This window comes from Drosophila nasuta, chromosome 2R, assembly GCF_023558535.2.
Source record: "Drosophila nasuta strain 15112-1781.00 chromosome 2R, ASM2355853v1, whole genome shotgun sequence".
NCBI classification, from domain to species: Eukaryota; Metazoa; Arthropoda; class Insecta; order Diptera; family Drosophilidae; genus Drosophila; species Drosophila nasuta.
In genome coordinates this window covers 8,817,567-8,845,360 of record NC_083456.1, presented here as the reverse complement: position 1 = coordinate 8,845,360, position 27,794 = coordinate 8,817,567, and the positions used below count along the sequence as shown (strand labels likewise).

Here is a 27,794-nt window from a genome sequence, read left to right as displayed (position 1 = left end):
ACAAAATTAGGCTTAACTAGTTTAATCATTAACAAGTCTAAACATCTGTCATCCGTCGGAACCCTCTTACATTAGCAGCTATTAGCTGTTATTAGATACACATGTTTTAAATAATTCTTGTATAAATTTCTAAATTATGACAATTCAAAATTATCATAACTTGAAAATGGCGATCGTATGAAAATAAATGTTAATAATTTCCTTAACTTTTCAAAATAATTTTAGTATTACTAAATTGAATGCACTTTAATTGTAAAATTTATGTACTATTCTAGTATAGTTTAAATACAATCACTTTTAAACAAGGAAATATAATAAAAGTGTTTTATAATAATAACTAAATGAAATGTTTATAACATAAATTTTATTTTATTTTATAAACCAGTAAGAACTACATTATACATAAGTATTTATGATATATACAATTTTGTAAGCCTCCATATAGAAAAATTCAGCACTGCTTGCATTAATGAACATACATTGTCAAGCAGTCCACAATTCAAATGTATATTCGTACTCCGCGTTGCCTGCATCTTTTAAATTTGAATAATTTTAGTGCACGATAAAGGTAATGTTTGCAAACAGGATTAATACATTGGATTTAATAAAACCAGTTTGGTTATTAGAAATGAAATTTTACATTTTAGAAACAGTTGAAGTCTTGAAATGGTTGGTCATACTATTCAATTTTAAAACTGTTTAAAAATGATCAAAAATAATAGTATTATTTCAGTAAGTATATGGATAATTCTCTAAGGGATGTCGCGTGCGACCATCTTTACAGTGACAAAAAAAAAAAACATGAACTGAAACAATTTTTAAAATAAGAAAAGGTTATTTTTATAACTTTAGATTGGTAATTAAATTAGAGCTAAGCATGATTTTGGAATTTTTTTTTCTGTTTCGTTTTCTGTTCTGATAATTGCAAAAATTAACAAATTCGTATGCAAAACCAAAAAATGAATGATTTTATAGTATATATTTTATCGTGAAACAGAACAAGTTCCTAAAATCAATCTTAGCTCTAAAAATAGTGCTTATCCAAAGCTTTAAGAATAACCTTTACTTATTTTTTAAAATTATTTTAGTTTATGTGTTTTCTTGTCACTGTAAAGCTGGTCGCACGCGACATTTACCAGAGAATTCCCCATATCTGTAGATTCAGACTATTGCATAGTTTAATAATAACATTGTAGATAAATCCAAAGCACAAATTAAGCGATTACACCTCGTTAGAAATATTTATCATATGTTCTCTTCAGGTCGTCTAATTATATGCACTTCCTTAATGTTGTATCTCATTTATGAAGCTATGCTAAACTCTGCTGACATGGAAGAAGTTATCTAGAATTACATTAAAGTTGTAAATCAGACAATTTAATAAAACGCAAATCAAACGCATCTACATCTTTGACCTGGCTTTGAATAAACTTAATAATTGGGCATTGATTATCCAGACTTTCATTTTATCTAAATTTCACTCTACCGGTTACAGATGCGATCGGAAATCATTTAAAAGAATGAATTTGTAAACGACTTGCTTGATTTACTTACTTGATTTAATGAATGGTTAAACACATAGATATGTATATTTTTAATAAACGAGCTTGTCAAATCATCCCTCGAGATTCAGATGAAGAATATTCTTGATGCACGCAAAGATACCTCCCATTTTTGGGCCATTTGCAATTGAACAACGGGAAGGGTAGAATGCGGAAAGGGGTTTAAATGCTAAAAAATAGATGCGTGTGCAAGAAATTAAATAGATTTTTAATTTTAATTTAACGGTATTTGTATTTTATTTCCGTTTGGATGTTAATGCTGTGTTTACATCGACGGGGTTAGTTTCGGTTTCAGTTTCGTCTGGGTTTTGACTTCGGTTTCGGTTTGTGTTTTGGTTGTGCTCCCGAGTTGCAAACAATGGATAATTGTAACAAATGTAAACCGTGTACCGAAGCAAATAGCATTAAAGCGTTCATCCCGACAACGTCTGTGTGCTCACACAAAGTCGGAAATCCTGATTATTAGAAGGCAAATGTCAAAACGTTTTTGGGCAGAGCATCCATCCAGTAAGTGTAACAATAACAATAAGGCGGCAAATACGAAAGAGATTTATGACCGCCTCCTGGATGCCAGAGGCAAATTTAACCCTCCGCTAAGCAAAGTTCCACGGTTTCAGTTGTCTGTCTGTCTCTCGTTGTTGTGCTAAAATTGTTTGCCGTGAAATTTGTTGTGATTGTGGATGTGATTACATCGTATTACAATAAAATCATACAGCACACAATTAATGAACCATAGCTCATCAGGCAATAAAAATGTTAACAAAATTCCATTTGCCACCAAAAAGGAATTCGATGTCAGGCATTCGCCACACTTTTCCCTATTCCCTTACAGCATATTGTAAATTTATAAATTTGAATTATGAAGAAAAGCGTGCACAACAAATATATTCAATATTTTATTTCCATTTTACAATAGATTCTATGCAAACTTAGCGCGTCCACCACATAGCCTTGAAACATAAAAAATTATCAAAATACGAGATTCTCACGAGTTTATTTTCGGCAAGGCATTTACTATAAAGCACATTGTTGTTTTTTAGTAAAGTTGAGTCATTCTTAAGAAATTACCTGTAATTAAAATTCAAATTTTTGAGTTCTTTAAATTTTAGAATGTGTTAATAAACGTGGTGTTCAATAGATAATAGAAAATAGACTATAAGCCATGTTGTAATTTTAAATTTATTTGTTGGACGTTAACAGAAATACCATCAATATAGCGCATATAGATTTCATTGTTTCCGAATTTATACTTGTAACTTTATTAATATCTACATTTGTTTTTAAAATGCACCGACAATATTTCAAGGAATACGAACCGAGCTTCGCATTATTTACCGCAATCAATTCATATGTTACTGATTATGATTAAAAATTGTTACAGTTCAGAATTGGAGTGTGCCAAAAATTAACTATTATAATAAAATGTTTTTTTTTTAATTAGGTTAAATACTCTGTTGATGGCAATTTAATTAAATTGTTCTATTTAACAAATTTCTCAAAAATTATCTAAAACCCAATTACTAATGACACAAAATTGGTCAATCAAGGGAGTAAATGATGTGAAAATAATTTGAATTCATACAAGCAGTTCAATTTGTTAAACATTGGATAATTGATTAATAAGTTTTCTATGTATAAAAAAACGTTTAATTAAAATTATTTTCGACTAATAGAAAAACTTTTTCTAATAACCCAAAATTATACATTCTTAAGAATGCTGATAATTTATCTATAATCCAGGTCTTATAATAAAAAATAAGAGTTGAAATTGTTGCGTATACTTTTCAAAACTTAAAAAAAAAAATCAATATTATAATTAACTGCTTTTGAGATCTCATTAAACTACTTTTTTATATTACATTCGAAAAATCTGGGCTACCGAAGTACTTAAATTGTATAAAAATAAGAGCAGCGAGCAGAGTCATAGATAAAAAGAAATTATTTTTAATTGGAAATATTCCTAAAAAATAAACAAATAACAAAAAAATTTAATTCTCTGCGTGAAAACTTAATTTCAATTAAGTAAACTAAAAATCCGCTATAAACTTTAACTGTAACTATAAAATGCAATCAAATAATGAAAAATTCTGTGAAATTTCAATCAGCTTTATTTTTTATGAACTTAACTATTTTATGTCCGAAAGTTTTTTGGCATAACGGGCCTCAAACAAATATTTTGTCAGACAAATGGAATGCTTATGAATGTATATAGTTATGAAATAATAGTTAATACAAACCGCAAATGAGCATATTCCAGTTTTAATGTATGCATACGTTAATATGCCATTTATTTACAAAATATGAGTAAATCAACATTATTTCATATTAATTATTATCATTGTGACTTTGGCTAATTTTCAATGTTCATTGTTAAAATAAGCTGTATGCTCCGCCCCACCATTAAATAAAGATGCATGCATGAAAGGAGACCAATGAAAATGGACATTTATTTTAAGCAAATGAGAGGTAAACAAGGTGGATGTTACTACCATGTCTGACATTGTCGTTTTGTGTATTGCTGCGCTCTTCTATCCAATAAGTGTGCAAACAGCTGGTGTTGCATGGTAGCTACACTAGCTGACTCGCTCTAGCATTTGTATCAACTGGTATTTCGTTCACACCATTGCTCTCGCACTCTGTGACTCTGATTGTGGACTCTGTCGTAGCCGCGCTCTCCCATCGTTGTTGACGTGCGGGGCTCTTAGGCTGATTTGCTCTTGCTGCTTACTTTTCGATGTTGAGAACCTTGTTATCTCTATGAACACTCAAATTAACTAGAAATTGAATTTGTTTGTATTTACAAATACGCTGAGCGTGTGTGTTTGTGTCAGTGTGTGTGCACGCTTTACATGCTTGTAATGGCTTTGGACACTAACAGCAGTTACATATGTTTACATATATCGGTGGAGAAAGAGAGTATACATACATATCGGCTAGTGTGTTTATATGTATGTGTCTTATTGTTTTTAGTGTGCATATAAAAATGTAGATCACTATGAAGTTAAATACTATTAGTGCTCGATCTACAATAGTTAATAGTTAATCTGCGCTCAATTGTTGTTGAAGTGCAAATTTAATCGTGCAACCCTAGCAACAATACCCAAGACACAACAACACACAATGCGAATAAAGCGCACACAGCGCAAGGCAAAGCAAAGGCAAAGCGCTGCACAGCTTTGGCTTTGCTCTCAAGCAGCCAAATTAACTAACAAGATTATGAAAACGTAAAATCAGTAAATCGCTAAAGTGGATGTAATTTTCTTTTTCAACACCTCGCGCTCATATTGGGTCGTCAGCTGCCGGGCGGCTGGTCTCTTTTGTGCAGTCGCGTCGCAGTCGCCAGTCCGTTTATTGTAGTCGCTATGCTATGCCAGTGTGTGTGTGTGTAGACACTCCCCACCTCACACAACACTATACCATCGTCTTGTTTGCAATAGTCCACCAAGTACCCAAAGCATAGTGTGGTCTGGACAAACCAGTTTATTCGTTTCGTTTAGTAAATCTCTGATTCTGCCGCTGCCGCTGTCGCAGTCGCTGCCTCAGCCGCTGTCGCGGCCTCTGCTGCCGCTGTGTCTGACTCTCGGGCTCTCTCCTTTGAAGTTTCGCCGTTTTAGAGGGATGATACATTGGCATCGCGGTGATTGGGAGAGAGCACGGGGGCAATGATGTGAGTGATTATATTTTGATTGCATTGCTCACTGTGGTTGGTTGTGTATAGTGTTTGGTGTTTGGTGTGTATAGCTTTAGCTATAGTATGGCTATAGTACTGCATTGCTCACTTAGTACAATAACCGACACGCCGTCTGTTAGTCTGGGGCTCTTCTGGCTCTGCCTGTAACACACTGATTTCGTTATTGCTGTTGTTGGTGTTGCCTGCTCTTCTTGTTGTCGTTGTTATTGTTGTTGGTGTTGTGCTGTGAAGTCGGGCTCTTCGTTTCGTTTGTTTTGCTTCGGGTCTGTCGTTATCTTCGCTTCAACCTCAATGCAAAAGTTGCCACCGCTGCTCACGTCTCACGTATTCGTCGGCCTCGTCGTATTCAGCTTTCGATGGTAATTCGCAAAGAGCGCGAGCGCTTTTCACATTCCGTGTTTTTGTGCCGCCGTGCGTCGATTGCCGTTTGCCGTGTGCCGTGTTCCTGCTCCTGTTCCTGTTCCTTTCGCTGTTCCTGTTACGTCTTATCCAAATACGTCGAAGTATTTTTATTTGCACAACCAACTTCGCCGTCGCAATGTTGCAACAATTTCCACACACAATGAAAATCAATTTGCCAACTCGCAATAACAAGTATTTTGTGTTTACGCTAAATGTGCAACTCTATAAATAAATCAATAACAATACCAACAATTGCTGGTGCAAATACATAGGATCGTAATCGGAAAGTATTAAATATAATGCCAAGACCCTCGCGAGAATCGTACGGCGATCAAAAGCCGCCTTACTCGTACATCTCGCTGACGGCCATGGCCATCTGGAGTTCACCGGAAAAGATGCTACCTCTGAGCGATATCTACAAATTCATCACCGATCGATTTCCCTACTATCGCAAGAATACGCAACGCTGGCAAAATTCACTTCGTCACAATCTCAGCTTCAACGATTGCTTCATCAAGGTGCCCCGACGTCCGGATCGACCCGGCAAAGGCGCCTATTGGGCACTGCATCCACAGGCCTTCGATATGTTCGAGAACGGAAGTTTGTTGCGGCGTCGCAAGCGCTTCAAGCTGCACAAGAACGACAAAAATCTGCTCAACGAGGAACTGACGGCACTCGCGAATCTGAATCGCTTCATTTTCACCGCACGCTCCGGGTCTCAAGTGCCGCCCATGGATTTGGGCGTAGAACCTGCGGCGGCGATGATGCCACATCAAGCGGCAAGTCGCGTTTCGCCCTCCATTGCCACGCATCTTCCGCTGACGCCAGGACACAGCCTGCAGCACTCGCAGGCGCGATATCTGGAGGACATGACGCTGCTCAATCTGCGCTCCACAACAACGACGATGACGACGACCAACTTGGATGTGGAGGGCACGAGTAACTATCGACCCAAGCGTTCATTCACCATCGAGAGCTTGATCACGCCCGACAAACCGGACCAAGTCTCTGAGGAGGAGCAGGAGCACGACATCGATCCGGATCAGGATCAGGACCAGGACAACGATGACGACGATGATCGCACCGACATCGATGTCGTCGAGTGCGGCAACAGCAGCTATACCACAAATGCCAGCAGTTGTTATCCAGCACGCACCTCATCCGCCGACTGTCTATCGATAACTCTGCCCCCGATTCGCAGCGAGGATCAGCGGCAACGCCCCCTGCCGCCTCTGCACACCATCACCGCCTCGGCGCATCTGCCATTCCTGCACTACGCAGCCGGAGTGAATGTCTCGGGTCTAGGAGTTGGAGCTGGGAGCATACAATCGTCATCCGCGGCGGGGGGATTATCGGCGACATCCTACGATCTGGCGATGACGCATCCGCTGCTGATGATGTCGACGCCAATTGGCAACCTGCACAGCAGCTACTGCAACAATTTTCCTATCATACCACCGCCGCAATCGTATCGAGGACCAGGACCGGAAGTTCAAAGTAGAATAAGCTCTGGTATGCGAACGATATAAACGATCATCTTGTCGTTGTACATATAAACGTAGTTCCTTTCGTCAGTAGTAGGGTCTAATACTTAAACACTCAATCGAATACAAATAGAAATACAAATACATTTAGAGATACGAGTACTTAGACTATATGTATACACTCCCTTTATTTATTAATGTATCACAAAAACACACGCAGAGAGAAGAAAATCTGATTTAACCAATACCATTTGTTATAAACTGATACTACGAAGAACAAAATTAAATTAATGAATTCTTTTCTGAATACTACAAATATCTGAAATATAGATTGTTTCCATTCTGAATTAAAAACTAATATTACGGCAAAAAAAATATCCAAATGATAGTTTATTCCGAACTACTAACTGATATAAGATCAAACAAGCTTGATTCAAAAATAATATTCTTTATAGCCTAAAATATCAAAATTATAGATTGTTTCGATTCTGAATTACTGATATCATTTTCCAAACTATGTAAAAAGAATACTTTTAACAGGAAAAACCTCTTAATGTATTTCGATTCTGATCTTTCCACGATTACATGTCATAAAAGAATACTTTTTTTAACAGGAAAAGTTTTTCATACAAAGGTTTTTCGATTTTTAATTATAATCTACATATTTTGACAAAACAATACTTTTCTTAATGTGAAATCAAATCAATAAAAAAGTCATTCGATTCAAATCCTTATAGTTAAAAAGGAATTATTTTCTTAACGTAAGAAATTTTAAAATAATTTTCGTTCGCAATCAAAATTATTAGAAAAAATTGTAATATTCAAATGGCTATCTTTAATTTATATTTTTTTGTCTACATATAATTTTGTATGTCTACATATAATTATCTGCATTTATTTCATTTGTTTTTATTAATATCTTTTACAAATATCCATTTTGATTTTAAATAAAATAAAAATAAATTAAATTGAGATAAATATTTTTCTCTCTGTGTACAAACATTTACATACATTGTACATACTTGCATAGGTAAATGAATTATTTGATATGTTTGTCTAGAATATTCGCATTATAAGTACGTACTATATTTATGCAACAAGTAGAAATGTCAAAATATATTTATCAACTTCGCATTAGCTAATTAAGACAATATGCAAAACTATACAAGTAATAAAAAAAAACTGCCAAAAACAAAAACAACTTGTGTTCGAGTCTTTAAAATAACTTAGCGAATGAATTAATTGATTTGAGATTGTAAGGCGGCTGCAATGTTTAAAGTGCAAAATTGTCAAATAAAAATAATTATATTCAGCACTGTGAATATAACAAATTTAGATCTTAAAACTTAGCCAAGATCTTGATGGATTACTAATACCTTTGCAATCAATTAGGAATAAATTATTAATGTTTTTCTTTGATTTTCAATTTACGTTTCCAATAAAAACGAAAGATAAAGTTTCGCTTCATTGTAAGGGAACTTCCATCCATGAAAAACTATTTATATTGATCTGCAAATAAATACAGAAACAGAGTCAAGTACAGAATATAGAGTCAAGTATTTATTTTCCATTTACATATTTATTAAAGGCAAAAGAACTGACTTTTCAAATTGAAATTAATGTTGCAAATACTATATTGTTAAAACTTGGGTGTGGTTCCCTTGATAATTCAATAATAACTAGTGCAAATTTATCAAACGCATTGGAAATTTGTTATTTTCAAACAATTACTTCAATTACTTGGATCGTATTTATCTTATTTATCCATTGTTGAATATCTTAAAATTATTTAAAGTTGGCTACGCTCAATTGAAAGTACATTGAAATCGTAGAAACACGTTTCCGCAATTGAACTCTATTTCAAGGCAAAAGACACGGACAAAGCCGTCCTACACCCGCGTATGCCAGTTAACTGGTATACTGCTTTGCTGCCTTACGCGTATGTATTATGCATACGTCTTTAGTTGTTGTTGTTGTTGTTGTATTTCGCTCTTGTCGTTTGCCGCTGCTTCGTTCGCGTTCTCTCCCAACTCCCCCTTCCATTTCCCCACGAACGATACATGCAAAAATAGGTAGTTACTTGAATTAGCTTCTTGTTTGTATGCAAGCGAATGAACGGTGTACAAAACATACATACTTACACATATGTGTAAGTCTGTGTGTATGTATAATGGGTATTATACGTTTGTCACGAAATGTGTAACGTATTAAAGTAGGAGTTTGCTGAGCCCCTTTAAGTAAACATGTTTTGTCTTGAGTTCATATCGCCATGTCCGTCTGTCAGTTTCCATGCAATCTCAGCTTTAACGTATGCAACTGCTTTAATAGTGCTCGACCACGAAATACCCTTTAGAAATATAGTCGACTACACTATCAAAATTGTTATCTATCCTAAGTAGATAAATATTAGGTAAGACACAGCAGATGGATGGAATATGTGATGTACGATATACGTTTTTTTAACACAAAACTTATTCATTCATAAATATTCCATAGTAGTGTCTACTTCCAACACGCCTCCCGCCTAATGACTGAAAGAATACATAATTGGCAGCAGATTCTATTTAAATAGCTTAGCTTGATAATAATTAGCGGCCATTATTGAAGGGTGCTAATTTCTAGACAAGATTGATTTACATAACAGCACACATCTGCCTCAAGCCTAAGAATTCTAATGTGCAATTATCGCATTGATCAGATACTTTTTAAGTTCGTATTTTTTTCCTTAACTGGAAGAATTTTAAGAATTTTAATTTTTTTTATTTATTTAGTTGTTTAGTTTTGCAATACCAAAAATAATACTTTGAAAGATATCTGAATCCTTGAAACCCTTAACTTTCTTCTCAAAGAATAAAAAAATTAAAAATAAATAAAAATTTAAACAGTAGCACTCTAATCGAGATTACTTGATATAAGAGATGAGCATTCAAAATTTAAATACTTACAAAATTACTGTATGATGTTGTGCGAAATAAAGAGAATATATATTTAATTGGTTTACGATTATTTGTGTGTACACTGCCGAAAAGTTCCAGGAGTTTTAAACATTTTTTATTTCAATCAATCGCGATTATAATGATTATCCTTTTTATAGGTATATAAGAAGGTTTTTTTATTTTATTTAGATGAAAAGCCATTTCAACCAGCAGAATAATTAAAGAACCGCCAAAAATGTGATTGTGTTGCGATTTTTAAATGAAAAAATTAACGCTTAGAAATTCTATTTAAAGAATTGGATAGCACTACAATAATTATTTATTCATATCCATTATCATCATAATTATTATGAAAATTTTTAATGTAAATCGTAACTAATCATAAATTTTGATGAAAAGATAATAAAAAATATATTTTTATGTATGATTTTTCTTAACTTTTTAATTAATTTCTTTAAGTCGTCCCTTAATTTCACTGCAAAGATTCTTCTTCGATGCTTGCAAAGTCTTCAGCTCGATCAATACCAATATTTATTGTTGAAGTATATCATACATAACCGCCGAGAATTTAATGATTTTTTTTTTGCTAGTGTCAATTTTCCAAAAAAAATTTTAGATTTTGAAGAGCATTAATTATGTTGTTTTTAATTAAATTAAATAAAGATATGTCAGAGCCTTAAGTCCTTAAAATCCAAGACATTTATAGGATGTTTTGATGCCATCACTAAATCAATGCTTTTTTATATACACAGATAATTTCGCATAATTTTTTTTGCAAATTTTACATTGTAAGACATTTCTGTCCCCGTACACTGTAAAATAATTCCGCGGAATACGATTTTTCTGGAGATCCATTTCGAAATTCAATACGAATGATCGGGTATTAACGGTTCTCATTACACCCTGTTATTAAAAAATATTTTTTGGATTTTCAATCTTTCACACTTCATATAAAATTACAGGCAACATGGTTGCAAAAGCTGTATCTTAAATCGTACATAATTATTCTTTTTGATTTTAAAATCTTTCTCAAAAGTTTTGATTACATATGATTTTTTACAAAATTACTCTAAATAATTGAAAAAATATAAATGTTCCTGAATTTTCAAAACACTACTAATAATAATAATAATAATAATAATAATAATAATCTAAAATTGTGTTAGTAATTTTCTTGCAATAATTCCATACTTAAATAAACCTTGTGTAGAAATTTGTTCCCTTCAATAATCACTTTTATCAAGTCAAGCTAAATAAAAAGAATCACCTGCCAATTAAGTATTCTTTGTGTTGCATTTCTCGCGAGCAACACCTTTGGTAAAAATATTCTAAATTAATAAATATCTGAAAATAAAAATTAGATCTGACTACATAGGCCGTATTAATGTCTATTAATGTCTGTAACGCAATTAAATTTTGATAAAAAATTGATTTTAATGTTTTTCATTTGACGTACGTAACATAACTTTGGCGGACTCCGATGATTTTATTTCGTAATGAAAGGAAAGGAAACATAATATTCTCCTTATTTAAAAATTAAATTTATATAACATACAATAATTTTGCCTATGAATTTAAAGTTAATTATTTTTCAATTCAATTCCGAATCAATTAATTCCAAGTAGTCTAGTTGGAAATGAGACTTCATTCCAATCATCTACAAACGAGATAGATACAAATAAATTAGAGTGCATAGAACAATGCGGTCACGGGGTTGGAGCACATGATGGATCAGAAAAGTGCACATTTGACTTTATTTCAAACTTACAAGCAGGAACCGTGTAAAACCAGCTTGTAATTGTTCGTTTTATTATAAATATACAACATAATCTTGCAAAGTCTGCATAACAAAGAGGGCTTCACCCTCGAAGTGGGCGGAGCATGCGCCCATCATGTGGAGGCTGGCAACATTGCCGACGCTTACGATAGCAAATATACATAATTATTTAAGTTTAACAAAATGGGAGAAACAAAACAGCTCCCCGATTATCATTCATCTAGTGTGCCCATAAAAGTTATTTGTGTTTTCGACTTTTTAGTTCTAACTTCTAATGAACGAAATGATAACATAATGTAATTATTTATAGTAGTTTTTATTTTAAATATTTAAATATAATTAATTTAAAGCAATACCATCTTTCACATAACGAAATTATACGCTTAATTTAAATTGTCGATGATCAGGATATAATATAGCTAACACAACACATACATATCTAAATTAATATATTTCTAAAACTTGCGTAATTAACTTATATAGGTTTATTTCATATTTCTAACTACTTATTTCCGACATTGAAATATAAAGATTCATATATAATATTCAAAAAACTTGATCTCCTTTATATAGAAGCAAAAACCCGGAATTTGTTGTATCCATTTGCATAGATTAGCACGATAAAACCCCGTCGGAAATATTTGCTCCAAATGCATATATGTATGCTTTGAACATAAAACTTAAACGAAGTAAAGGAGGTGTTTAATTTTTTATAATGCACTCAAATTGCAGAGCTCGAGCTCGTATAAAGTTTGGATCATTTAAGTTGTGAGACTTGTTTATTGATGCAGATGTAGATGCCTGCAACTGGCAGTTACATAAATTACTGACTATAATTAATAGCAATAATTAAGTGTGATAGGTGAGGAGTTACAACAATCAAGAGAGAGATAGAGAGAGGGAGAGACAAAGAGAGAATCGTATATGAATTGTTTAATGAAGTCTTCAAATAAATGTGTTTTATGAATGCCAGCGAGTTTAGCAATAGTTTATTTCGAGCTAGTATATTTATGTTAATTTATTTATGCATAGCGCTCGTTCATACAAGCTCATATCGTTATCGAAGACGATTACGTAAAAACAATATAAAAAAGCGAAAACAAAATGCAGAGGAAACGTAAACGTTCGAAGCATATCCTACTGATATCCTGATATCCAACATAATTGACTTTTATAACCGAACCCAACACCTTAGCGAAGCAATGAGTAACTTAGGTTAAACTCAAGCAGCCGTCAGCGATAACCAGCTTTATTCACCAAATTGCTTTAACCGAAAGACATTCCGTCGCCACTCAACAGAAATACGCAGGGCTGCGTCACAGCATTGCACTCACCTGCAGATACCCTTTCCCTAGCTACAACTCAACACCCCCCTTGAATGGCCAAGCTATTAATTAGCGAGACTTTGTTGAGCGATAAGTATGTACGACAGCCGATAAAGATGCACAATAATTATCGTTTACTTGTCGATCGGACAATGTTAAGCGATAGCAGCCTCAGCAGAGTGTGGGCACTTCGTTGTTTTGCTACGTGTTTTCGTCTTATTTCTTTCTTTCCTTTAGCTTGTTTTCAGCTTTGCTTATACACCGCCCAGTTTGCTGATGTCGGTGAAAAAAAAGAGAGAAACGAGCAGAGAAGCGCAGGAGGAGGCAAAGTAGATGGAGAAGACCCCGCCGAATGAGCGTACGTTTGGTTTTTCTTTAAAGCAGCCGAAATATGTTATTACTGCCTCGGTCCAATTATGTATATTCATCTACACCGCTGCGGCGCGAAAAGAACAACGCTTCTCGACGCGTTAAACTAACCGTACCATAAACAAACCATTATACATGTATTAATTGGGATTATTTATTTTCCCTTGCTCTGTAAATAAATATTAGCATAATTAAAAAACATATTTCGCTTCATAGTTCCGGAGATGCTTTAACAACTTTTCAATATCTAAGCAAAGTTGCAGTATATTATAAATCAATCTAAATATTTAAAAAATCGAATATTCTTAATCTCAACTATTCAGCATATTCCTTTAAAAAAAAATACAAATATAATAGTGGAAAAAACAAGTTTTTTTTGTATCTATTTATATTATATTTTTCAATCATCAACCACAAATAAATTTAGTTAAAAAATAAATAAATTGGATGCTGATATAGACAGAGATATCTTTCAGATTTGTAGAGCTCTACATATAATGCAACTTATAGAACATATTAGAAACTACAATGACGATGCGTATACTTGTTATAGAACATCACATACGCGTTGAGGGTATCTTCAAGTCGTGCACTTTTCAACACCAGCTCTCTTCGCTTGTTTTTTGTTGAAAAGGCCTGGAAGAATGGCAGTGTTGAATGTAATTTGTGTTGTGTCTAAAGAAGGTAAAAACCAACCAGGTAAAAGAATAACGTATACAGGTAAGTAAAACACTTAGCATCCGACGACCAACTGGCCCATTAGCCGGCTCAGCTGGTTAAAGCATCGCCTTCGTTTTCGCCTTCGCCATCGTCTAATAACGAGCAGTCGTGAGCTGCAATCGCTCAAGAGGTTTCTCAACATTTAATTTGTTTACTTTATGGTATTTTTATTAAGATTATAAATAGGAAATACGTATTGTTTATAAAACGATTTGAAAATAATCGAAACTATCGGGCGAAATCATTGAAATCTATTAACTAGATAAATGCAAAGGTCGAACGCTTTTTTGAACTTTAAATGCAATTAGTAATTTATTTATTTTAGAACATGAATATAATATCTAGAACATGACCAGAAAAAGTTCTCTGTCTCCACTTATTTTTTGAATTGCGCAACCACAATTTAAATTTCAGGCGTTTTTATCGTTTTAAATTAAAGATCAATTATTTCAGTGATTGGCTTGTCAACTAATCACATTAACAAGTTGATCCTTTTAGCATTTTAATTGTATTTTGTGAATTTTATGCCATATGGAACTAGAGGAAACGTCTGCTTTATTTAAATTGTTTAAATGGGGCAAGAATTTAATATTTGAATTTTCTTTGCAAAACAAAGATCTAAAATGTATATTTACTATTTTAACTACCTCAAATTATCATTTTGAAAGAGAAGAATCCACATTCGATACGCTACAAAATCAAAATAATATAACAATATTCTTATATGTGTTTTTAAGTTTCGGCAGCGTTTCTTTATCGAGTTGCCGTCAATGAAAATAAATAGTAGGGAAAACAATAAGATAAACCTGCAACAAAGGTGTTGCAACTACCTTGACGAATGCAGCATTCTTGCTTGTTTACCTTAAGCCTGTTTTGAATCTTTTGTGGCCAAAACGTGAACACGTTGTCTACACACACATCTACACGCATATAACACACTCCCATACAAATATGAATATGAAGTTGAAGTTGAGGAAAAAATTCTGTTTAACTAAATCGTTTTGGCTGCGTTCAAACCTAATTTGGATAAATAATGATGAAACATGCCGCACACAAATTAATTCAGTTTTTAACGCTTCATTATTTAATTGTATTTGTTTTGGCATACACGCTATTAATTCATCCATAACCATTATAACCAGTTGGAATAGGAAATTAGCGGTCAGATGAAAGGCTTAAGCGCAGCATCTTTGTTACCCCCCGCTTGGAATGGAAGTGATGTTTCTCTTTTGTTTGTTATAATTGCTTGAACTCATATGTATTTTAAACCCCGTGGGTTAGAAAGGGAATGTTGATGGTGCAAGTATACCCCGTACTCGCACTTGCCCCCACAAAGGGTATTCTCTTTTGTGGGGAAAGGCCAATTGGTAAACGAGCAAACAAATGCATCTTAGAACCTGCTATGCATATGGGAATGACTTTCTGCTTGGAGAGAATGGAACTGATTTGAAGTCAGTTGTTCAGGGTATTTCACAGTCTCATTTGATGAAAGTTTATATTTTTACAGCGAAGAAATATGAGTTGAAATTCTACTTCTGTCATACGATCTTTATGAGCATTGAAATGCCTAATTTATTCCTAAGAATATACTACATACATATGTATATATACATATGTGAACAGAACTTATTTATGTATATGTTGATAAAAATCCTTTAAGTTAATTAAGTTATGTTTCCCAAACAATTTAAATAATATGCTTGAAGTAATTTATGTTGAGCCATCTGAAGAACTTCGCCAACTATTTTTAAGTCATAGCATTTTATACCTTAGCAGTAAAATCTTTCTGCACACTTTAAAGAGTAAATATTTAATAATGTTAATTATCTTCAGAGTGATTCTTTTTGAATAAAACTTAATGAATACATCCGAAACCTTGACCAAAACTCATAAAAACATAATTCCTGTTTATTTTAATGTCGATTTAATAGCCTCATTCGAATACTAAACTACACAAAATTGTTTCCAAACACGGGCTACCAAATCAGTATTATCAAGTAAGAAAGCTACAGTCAAGTGTGCTCGAATTTAAGATACCCGTTACCCATTTTGAATAAACGAAAATTATTGCGGTATTAATTTTATAATATACCATATTAATATACCACAGAAATAGTAAAATTATACCAAATGCTATTTGATGTATATTGATACAGTACTACATTTAAAATATACCATAGAGTGCAAAATATACTAGACTGTCAGCCAAAGCAACCAAGCAAGACCCCACTTCAGTAAACGTTTTCCGCATTTCGTAACCAAACTTTCAAGAATGAAAAATTCTGATATTATTATTGCAACTCTAGCTATAAAATTACACTTGTTATTCGATTTTTGTTGATTTAATAACAAGTGCTGTCAAAAAAAATTATATCTCTATCTTTTACAGATACTGAGATCTGGGTGTTCATTCGGACGGACGGACGGACGGTTATGGCTATGTATATCGTCTCGGCAGTTGCCGCTAACCAATAATACATACATATGTACTTAATAGGATCGGATATGATTTCTCCTGCCTGTTACATACATTTCCTGCCGGCACAAAGTTATAATACTCTTCTACCCTATGGGTAGGGGGGTATAAAAATATGCTGTATCACAGGCGCACTAAATATTTTTGAATGATTACTAATTTCTTTCAATTTACTTATCATTTATCGCCTAAATTTGAATAACTAGTAGATTATTAATAACATCAAACGTAACGTTGTTATCTAACAAAAACATATCTTAAAAACTGAAATGACCACTTCAGTTAATGTATTTCAACTGTTTGGTTTCTTTGGATTGATTACGCGATTTGTTGTCAGCAATGTTTCTCACCAATGCTTCTATGCTTCTGTAGTTAATTGGGTAATTTAGTGCTTAATATTCTCGTTTGGCTGCATCTAAATCTGACGCTACGTATTAAGACAGAACTATATACTCGAGGCTAAGCAATTTATTCGAGATCATCAAATATCAAGCCAAAAGCCCAGATATTATTACTATTAGGTATTAAAAAAATATGTTCTAATAAGTAATTGCATAAATTAATACTCGATATTCTTTTTTTTATAGGTAAATTTGAATTAATATGGATTTAATTTTTTATTAAAAAAACTAATGCATAATAAAACCATTTCTTTAGGGAGTTGTATATTTGATCGTCACAAGTTAAACGATGCTATTAATAGTAGTGAATTATTTTAGGTTTTTCAATACTTAGCAAGCCTATATTAGAGGACTTGCTTAAGTTCTAAGTAAAAGAAAACTGGGTTAGCATATTTTAATTTATGCATCACCTTCAGCATATGAGCCGATTTAGCATCTTTTGTTATGTCTACTTGATATATGAGCTTATTTGCTTAAGCTAAAAGATCGTTAAAAACTAACAACACAAGTTTTATGGTTCAGTAACCTGTTTCTACACAAGGAAGCGAAATAAAAAGGAACAATTTCAAAGAGAATCAAAGAATAAGGTTTGATTAAAATTCTTAATGTTCCCAAACATTAACTGCACTATCCTTGGTTGAGTAATATCAATTATTATAAATAAATAATAATAAATAAAAATATGTATATGAATTCATTACCGTATCAGGTTCTGTTTTGATCAAAGTCAATTTCCATTAATTTTCGTTTGCGTTTCATCGCAATAAATACATATAATTTTTGTATAATTTGTTACACGCCATCCATATGTCTGTCTTAACTTTTTATCAAGAGTATCTGCACTGCTTGAGGAAAAACACACACATGCACAGAAAAGTAAGATTTAATACCCAGGCAAACCTAAAACGTCTTTATCAAATTTTAAATAATTTTATATAAAGTTTTAAGCAAAAAATAATTATTAAATTAATTCTTCTTACGTGATTTAGAATCAAGAACAAGTAATATATCTATAATAGTATATATATTTAATATTTTAATTATTTCATGAATATTTTCTAACACAGTTTCTATCAAAAATACGATCTGAATTTTATCAACATATACCAACAGCAATTAAATAAATATTAAATTATTATATATGGGAAAAAGTGCTACAAATAAATACGAAAGAATTGTATTATCCCTTAAACCCATTACTTTCCAACCAAGTTTATGGCAGAGCATTCAGTTGTTGAATACACTTCCATGGTTATTATATATTGCATTATTACGTGACATTTATTAGCCATATTGGATACAATGCACAAAATTGGTCAATTGTTCGCATTTATTTGTTCAAAGTTTGTACACAATAAGTCGGCAATAAAAATAATACAAAAGAATACTTAAAAGTTTTCAAAATAAACAGCTTTTCATATAATTATAATGTTGGAAGTCATTCTCAGTGCGATGCAAGTCGAAGTGCAAAATTGTAAATCGGTATAATGATATAATAAATCAAAGACCTTCTCTGCCTTTTTCGAGCCTTCTTCGGGCCAACTAAAAGGGTCGTCATGACGGGGTAGCTTTTGTGTATCATTAAGGAAATGATTGCCCTATATAAGCACAATAAGGGGTGGATGCGATGTGTTGGAAGACGGTAGATGGTCGATGCTTGATGCTCGATGCTCGATGCGGAGTTGCATCAATTTTTGTTCTCTTTTTCTTCTTCTCGACAAGGAGCCGAGGAAGTGAGTTCATTGTGGCCACTTTTCTCTCAGTTGCCATCAAATTGCCATGAAGAGTTAATGAGCCGCAATGGGTCTAAGCAATTTGTTACTCAGTATTCGCATTCCGTTTAATAATTCGGAAACCGCAAGTGTCACGTGTTCACTTGATTGTGGTTTCTTATTACGGCATTACTTGCACATATGTTGCAAAGTGGTAATTACTCTTATGAATATTTCCGATGAACTCAAATAAACCAGATTTAAGTACTACAGTTATTCATGACAAATTGATGCACTTTGTTGGCATTGCATATTTGTTATACTTACCTTTGTGTTGAATGAAGTGTTTCCCTAACAGATGAATTCAATCTTTTAAGGCCAATTTGCAATTGTTTATTTATTCAAGACTGAAGATGCTTAAATTCTACTTTCAACTGTAAATAAACAAAATCTTAATTTTCAGTTCTGTGTGCTTGACAGTGAAATACCTGCTATCAATTTCTATTAAAAGTTAAACAGTATGATATTATTCTTAAAATATAACAAAATAATATTCCGAACAAATATTTAAATTCACCGAAGGCAATTTTTTCTTATTGTTATAGTACTACTTTCTAAATATACCATAGAGCTTTTTTTCCACAATTTTTTCCTAATTAATTATTATAATTATGCGCCTACAGGAAATGTATGTAACATGCAGAAGGAGTTATGGGTAGAGGGTATAGAAAACCTTATATACCCTATATCTTGCTCTGTATCAAGTAAGTAAAAGATATATGTATGTATATAATAATACTATTTTGTCAACTGACCATAGCGTATTTAATAGAGAAGCACAGAAATATACATTAATATTTTTTATCAAGGAACAATGACAATGCATTTTTTCGATGAATATGGACAGATAATAAAATTAGAAGCTGCTGAAAAATTAATACCAAACTTCAATAAAAACAACAGATAGTTGATAAAACATGTAAGAAAGCTTCAGTCGGGTTTGCTCCACTATGAGATACCCGGTACCCATATTGAATAAAACCAAACAGAACTGAATTATTTTTAAAATAGACAAGATAATAGTAAAAATGTGTCAAATGGTATATTCGGTATATTGTAGCAGTATTATATTCAAAATATACCATAGAGTGCAAAATATATCAGATTGTCAGCCAAAGCCACTTAGAAGTCTATTAAGTGGCCGAATTTTTCAATACAAATATTATTTTTTTTTTAACAACATCGACAACTATACTGTTGTTATTATTGTATGTACTCAAGACTCTAGCTTCAAAATTAAGCTCGTAATTCGATTTTTATTGATTAGCGGCGGCGGAAGTGGGTGTGGCAAAAATTTAAAACAAACAAGTGCTATCGAAAAAAAATTATATATCTAATATTCTTTGAGATCTAGGTGTTCATTCGGACAGATGGTTATGGCTATCGTCTCGGCAGTTGAAGCTGATCAAGAATAAGTATACTTATTGGGTCGGAGATGGTTTCCCTGCCTGTTACATAGATTTATTTCCGGCACAAAGCTAAAATACCCTTCTACCCTATGGGTAGCGGATATAAAAAAGATTTAAAATCTGGTCTCAGTACTACTTTATTTTATTCTAATAAGTTCGTATAAACATGAATTTGCTTGATTTTAGATAATAATAACAAAAATAATTATTTTGCATGAGTCTTATTCCGATAGTAAACTGTGAAATCCATTACAAATTTAAGTTGAAAACACTAAAATTTTGTTTTGTTAAAGTCAAACTGACTTACTTCGTAAAATGCTTCTACTTATTTTATCACTAATGGCACAGAACATATTCCGAATGATTTTTTCTTTTAAGCCATTGATTAAAACCTGACAAAAAACTAGAACGCTTCTTAAAGAGAAGGTATTTCAGATAATGAAAATCAATCTTGTGCTATATATTTTGGACGATTCTGTTAACAGGCTAGAACACTAGGATATAGCTTACTTTGTTTATTATATCTGTGCATCTATAAAGTGTGTTGATAACAAAACACATATTTACAGACTGTTCGCGTACAGCGCTTATTGCTTTAATGCAGATAAGAGAGTATAAATTTATAAATTAATTAAATTAATTAAATTACCTCTAACATACTACTACTATTGCGTATACTAGTGGAAACTTTCAACACAAACAGGAGTCAAGTTCAGTATTGTGGCGTTCATTATTTAGCCACTAAAAAGCTCACTTCAGTGCTTAATATTCTTTATCTCTTCACACTTTGCAGCCGTGGGAGAGGATTTGAAGAAATCGGTAAAGCAAACAATTAATTAGCAGTCGTGTTGGGCTTCAGAAACCAGTTTATGTGCAGTCAGAATAGGAATGTACCATTTATGCGGATATTTTTCACACATTACGAGTAGAATCGTTTTGGGTAGAATTTGAAAAATGAGAACAGAGCCGATGAAAATGGAAATAAATTAAATGTTGAGCTACTTCATGATTGACTACTGTACTTTTAGGTGCTCGTTATTGCATCAAATTATTAAAGACTTTGGCTACTCCCATTAGTTAACGCGGAATAACTACATAGTAAATATTTAAAAAACGAAATTTAGCAGCTCATTCACACTATATTTATATTTTTAAACAATCTTGTTTCTTGAATCGATCAACAAATGGAATGGATGGAAATAACGTAAATATTGACAGCTCATTTAACTGTTTTGTTTCTTTGGATCGATCTTCAAATCGAATAAACGGAAATGAATAAAATGTTAAGATACTTTATGATTGACTACTGCATTTTTTTATTTTGTTATCAGATATTGTGTAAAACTTAGTTTAACGCAATTAGTTAACACCTAATAACTACTCAGTAAATATTTTATAAACAAAATTAAGTAGCTCATTCAACTATTTTGTTTCTTTGAATCAATTGGCAATGGAAATAAATGAAATGTTGAGCTACTTAATGATTGACTACTGTATTTTTCCGAGCTCGTTGTGGCATCAGGTATTATTTAGGACTATGTCTAGTGCTATTAGTTAACAAAGAATAACTACTGTAGTAAATTGGTATTCACACATACACACACAGAGACAAACAGACTTACTTGCGAATTGCGGATTAAAGCAAACAGCATCAAAGTTTTCAACATGCTCATATTATCGCATCCTCGTGCAGCATGTTTGTATGTAAGCTGTATATATGTATGTATATGTATTTATATCGATGCGAATGTGTGTATATATGCAGATGTGTTGCGAGCCGAAACAATCGCCACACTGTCTCGCAAGTCAAAAGCGGTATTTCCAAATTGGTAGTCATTTCTCGGTTCGTAGAAAGAAGCTAAAGTCATTATGGCTTCCATCGAAGCGATTTTACTGTATGCTGTTTGTGCGCGGTCTGTTTGTTAGTCTGATGTCCGAACACTCCTCTTATTATACATAAGTATAACCACACACACCATACACACACACACGCATACACACACACTCACGCGCGCTCACCATAAAAGACTGGATGCCGCAACTTGTGGATGTTCAAATCGCAAAATACACAATGTGTTCCGCCTTCGTCATATACATATACAAAGATACAGCACCAACTTTAATTTGATTTCGATTCAATGTGAAGTGAAACAAGAAAAAATAATATCCCTGGACCATCCAGATCCTCAATCATTAACACCTCCGTTCATGCACGCAACCGAACCGAAGCTTACAAACTTCGCAGCGCGATCCTCGTGTTGAAATATTTTCAAGAAAGCAGTGCAAATGATTCTCGCTCGCTGTAGGGAAGAGTTGACGCTGATCGTTCTCACCTCGTCGACACTATAACGATGAACATGGCCAGTGTTCGTGGTGCAGTGTGTTCGATGTCTGTTCTCCAATCTCCGTGCCTACCCCACAGGGACAGTGGAAACTGCCGTTGAATTACTGCAAAGCGGATGCCTGACTACTACTATTAAACAGATTTTATAATTAATTTCACTTTTAAGAGCTTTACTACCTTTGTGGAACTATTTTATCTTTTTATTGTAGTGCTTTCATGAATGTAATTAGCGCATACTTGCAAAGTTTACCAGCAAATTTCCAACTGGGTACTAAGTTTAGTGCCACGGTAAACTCATGAAAGATACTTCATACATACAATCTGTCCATGCATAAGTATGTGTATGTGTGTGTGTACGTAGGCATATGTATGTAGGCATACGTATAGTATACATCCTCGGGGTAGATACAACTCAACTTCTGAAATTAGTGTGTTACCCTTCAATAAATTGGCGGCTTGTTGCTTTCAAATATTTATTTCTTATGAGCAGCAGATTCAGCGCAGACAAAATACCAACACATCAAATAATAAATAGCCGCAGCTTATTATTATTAACAAAATATTTACCATTTGCCATCTGATTATCGTATTTATAATGTACATATATATGTATAAAAATGGACTCGCGGACATTGATAAACTCTGAGTATAAACATAAATATTTTTGTTACTTTGTAGCATCGGATGCGTACCTTTTTAATACATTTCACAAAGTTAGTAATACAAGTTTATATAGTAAAATTTATTAATTTTGTCACAGTGCACTGTTTGAAACTATTCTACTTAAATAAATACAATAATAGTGTATTATCCACATTTCCCTTTTTATTGAGTGATTTATTAGACTTGAACATCTTTGAAGATGACCCAACAAATTTATAGTACGCTCGTGAGCAATTTTGCTAATTTGCATTAGCATCCTTGGAAACAAGGTAATGACTTAGTAAGGGAAGATAATTTTACATAATCCCACAGAAGACATTTGTAATCCCATAAAGTATTTATTCTTAATCAAGGTCAACAAACGCCCATCTTCATTTATATATCCGTTAATCAGGTTTGATTAAGGAAGTTATCCACGTAAATTCAAATAAACCGAATCAGAAGAGTTATCTACCAAATTTCGACTATACAAAATATCATAAAAGATATTAACATAGTAAAACTGTCTCTGTTTATTAATATAAATATCTATGATAAATATACTGCCCATATCTGCATCTTCATTGAAAATCATTCATGCCTTTTAACTCAAAATTAACTTTAAAAAACCTATATTTATTAAATACAAATAATAGAAAGTTGAATGCGTCTTTTTTACAAAGTTAGATAAATCCGGTGCATACTTTATGTGTATATTTCAATTTACTAAAGAATAACATTGATTGCACAACTTTGTTGCAAATTGCAATTCTCTACTCTAGAAATGTCATAATCAATCGGCGTCGTAAACATAAATGTTAATCCCATCGATATTTCATGTATGTACATAAAAGTATACTTGCTTCTTCTCTTTATTGCCTTTCAGGGTAGCACGGAAAGCATTTGCATAAATAGCACTGCTTGCTGCGCGTGTGCATGGTTGTGCAAGCAGTGCATTCGCTTGCGCATTTTAGTTGGCCACGAATCATGTGATGGCGAGTATACGCGACTAATTCCGAGCTATATCTTTTCTATAAACCGAAAACTGTAGAAATTCAAATTAGAATGACATTCAGAAATTGCGATGGAGTGCATAATTAATTATTTTATTAATTAATTATTTTCTATCAAAAATATTTTAAAGAAAATCCAGTAGATACAGTTTGATATATATTATTGTTTATAAATGGTAAATTTTAAGGTAAATTTTTAAATTCACATTAAAATCTTCGCTTAGTATATTGTTTTTGAATGAAGTGTCAATTAACTCTGCTCTATTCATTAAAAAAAAATACATGAGGTTGACATCATTTAATTGGATTCGTTGATTGTCAAGAAAATTGTAAAGCATACAATTATTGCTCTAGCACAACATATAATTTTTATTTAATTATTCTTATCAGTTCGCTCTTACTGCTCTTCTATGTATGTACATACATATATGTATGTATATGTGTGGCTATGGAAAGAGTGTTCAGGATGAAGCCATGATAATCATTGAATTTGCCATAAATGAGCTGTCAGCAGAGGAAACAGACGCTCTTCCAAGCAGGGAAAACAGTCGCTTTTCCAACGGCCCAAAAGTGCTTTAATTGCAGTTTGTGAATGTGTCGATATGTACGTCTAAATGTATGTGTCTGTCATTAAGAGAAGTCCAATTTCCGTTGCAGGGTATCTGCATGTCGAGCGCTTTGTGTGTGCGCTTGGTATTCAATTCCAGCTTTCAATTGTTTTTTTCGACAAAACAAACCCACAATTTTAAGCTAAGTGTCGAGATATTTTGCAAATGGTAATGTTATGCCCACATATACTATATTATAAAGGCGAGCACCCTAATGCGAAACTACAATTTAATTTGTTTGATTTTTATCATATTCATACGCTTTTATTTATGTTTTCGATGCACACTTTTAACTTGGGATTGGTTAGCAATGGCTTACAAGCGGTACCTGGCAACACCCTGCAATGCGATTGGCCCTGGCGAGAGAGTGAGATGCCGCGCATGCTTGCGTATTGCTGTGTATGAGTAAAACAGGGAGCGGACGTTGCGGCAATGGCGGCGTCTCACTCTCGCTCACGCGAAAGACATTGCAGCGGCCGAAGAATACCATTCATTAAAACATGTCTTCGAACACATTCTTGTCAGTTTGCACGCTGATGCCGTCGAGAGCGCATCGCTGTTGCCCAAAAGAAAAAAAAAAGAAAAAACGAGCTAATAAGTGAAAAAAACGAAAACAAACGTGAAAATAAATAATTGTAATAATAAAGAGAGCGCCGCAATGCCACGTCCATTGAAAGTTACCTATGGTGACCAGAAGCCACCATATTCGTATATCTCATTAACAGCAATGGCCATTATGCATTCGCCGCATAAAATGCTGCCGCTGAGTGAAATCTATCGCTTTATTATGGACAAATTCCCCTATTACCGTAACAATATGCAAAAATGGCAAAACTCTCTGCGACACAATTTAAGTTTCAACGATTGCTTCATCAAAGTGCCGCGCAACATCAGCAAAGCCGGCAAAGGATCATATTGGACGCTGCACCCAAAGGCGCTAGGCATGTTCGAGAATGGCAGTTTGTTGAGGCGACGGAAACGCTTTCGCGTCAAGCAATTGGAAAAGGACATCATCAACTCGGACCTGGCCGCAATATCCGCATATAGCGCTGCTGCTGCACAAATTAACGGAGCTGATTCACATGCCGACTGGAGTCTCATCGATAATGATAACTACAAAACTTCCACGCAACACAAAAAACAATACTATGTCGAACCAGCAGTTCCATTAAGTGTGACCGACTTGGTCGATAGCATTCCTACGCGCCCCAAGCGCGCATTCACCATCGAGAGTCTGATTGCTCCTGAAACTAGCAATAGTATTAACAGTAGTAGTAGTAGCAGTAGTAGTTTAGTGAGAAGTGGTGTTCATGATGCACGAACCATAGCTCAAGCCGTGCACCGAAAGCAAGTTTTACTCAATACGAGTAGTCGATGCATTGAGGCCATTCCCCATGTTGCCAATGCAGCGGCAGCGGCTAACTTTGCTCAAGCAAATTTTAATCAGTTAATGACACATCATCAAACCCAATTGCCATTAATCACACATTATTTGTATAATCCTCAGCACACATTAAACACCATGTACATTTATCAGCACAAGCAATTGCATGACCTACGAAACCATTTCAATGGTTCGCTTTCAATATTCTAATAATTAGACCATAAGATAGCTGCAGTTAAGGACGCTGTGAGATACCCGTTGCCCATTACAGTGAATAGAAATCAATTAAGTGTGCATCAATTATCGTCCTATCAAAATATTTCGTAAATACCTTCAAAGGTATCAAGATTCCTCCTAATAAAATATTTCTCAACATCCGATCGTTACCAAATAGCGCCCCTTAAGTATGACTATCTTTCGACCTATAAAACGTTATCTTAAACACCTTTAAAGTGTGATCAACTTTAACGTAATACAAGTATTTCTTTACCACATTAAAAAGTAAATAATATTTGGTCTAAACAAAATTAAATTTCTTCATACGATCTTAACCCAATTTACCTCATTTAGGTGAATAACTTGCGCTCCATAAACAAATTTCGTACCTTCAAAATTTATTATCCCATCGCAAAAAAAGCTTCAAAACCACTCAGATCATTTGCTAATATGTACATATGTATTTTTAAATGTATTGCTCTATCTTTCAAAATGAGTATTTGATTTGTGGCGAACGGTAACGTGAACAATTTATTTAACAATGTTTATTCGAATGAAAAAAAAATTGTCATACTTATAGTTCTTATAATCTATATAACTAACCTATCGATATTTGGATCTGCTATTACAACACATTCTTGAATCCTATGGCTAGCGGGTTAGACAGCAAACTAAGAAAAATGAATTTTTTTTTTTATAAGTTTACAATTAAATGGACTAAACTCGTTTTGTGATATATTAGTTTTTTACAATAAATTATTATTATGCATTTTGTTACAACGTAATTATTATGTCTGAAGAAAATAAATACGAATATTAAATAGAAATGAAACTAATCATGTGTTTAGAAAAATCGCAGAGCAGCGTAAGTATCCATTGAATCTATTATATACATATATTATATATATATATTTTTATACCCGCTACCCATAGGGTAGAAGGGTATTATAACTTTGTGCCGACAGGAAATATATTCTTGATCAGCGTCAACAGCCGAGACGATCTAGCCATGTCCGTCTGTGTGTCTGTCCGTCTGTGTGTCCGTCCGTCTGTCCGTATGAACACCTAGATCTCAGAGACTACGAGAGATAGAGCTATTGCCACGCCCACTTCCGCCCCCGCAAATCAAAAAAATCGAATAACAAGCGTAATTTTAAAGCTAGAGTTGCGAGTTTGGTATATATAATAATAACTATAGTAGTTATGATTCCTGAAAATTTGGTTGCGATCAGATAAAAATTGTCGAAGTTATTAAAGAAATAC

At 33.4% G+C, this 27,794-nt stretch overlaps 2 protein-coding genes across 2 annotated transcripts; both read left to right on the top strand.

Moving 5' to 3' along the window:
* Positions 1–5,095: 5,095 nt before the first annotated feature.
* Positions 5,096–7,768, top strand: LOC132785341 (fork head domain-containing protein FD4). The gene has a single exon (XM_060791404.1). It carries the CDS (start codon positions 5,955–5,957, stop codon positions 7,182–7,184), a length of 1,230 nt encoding a protein of 409 aa, XP_060647387.1. The 5' UTR covers positions 5,096–5,954; the 3' UTR covers positions 7,185–7,768.
* A 17,700-nt stretch (positions 7,769–25,468) lies between these two features.
* LOC132785662 (fork head domain-containing protein FD5) lies at positions 25,469–27,327 on the top strand. The gene has a single exon (XM_060791860.1). The coding sequence runs from the start codon at positions 25,590–25,592 to the stop codon at positions 26,523–26,525; it is 936 nt and encodes a 311-aa protein (XP_060647843.1). The 5' UTR covers positions 25,469–25,589; the 3' UTR covers positions 26,526–27,327.
* The last annotated feature ends 467 nt before the right edge of the window (positions 27,328–27,794 follow it).

Excerpts from the sequence above, each read along its gene's own strand:
- LOC132785341 (XM_060791404.1), top strand. The coding sequence starts at position 5,955 with ATGCCAAGACCCTCGCGAGAATCGTACGGCGATCAAAAGCCGCCTTAC.
- LOC132785662 (XM_060791860.1), top strand. The coding sequence starts at position 25,590 with ATGCCACGTCCATTGAAAGTTACCTATGGTGACCAGAAGCCACCATAT.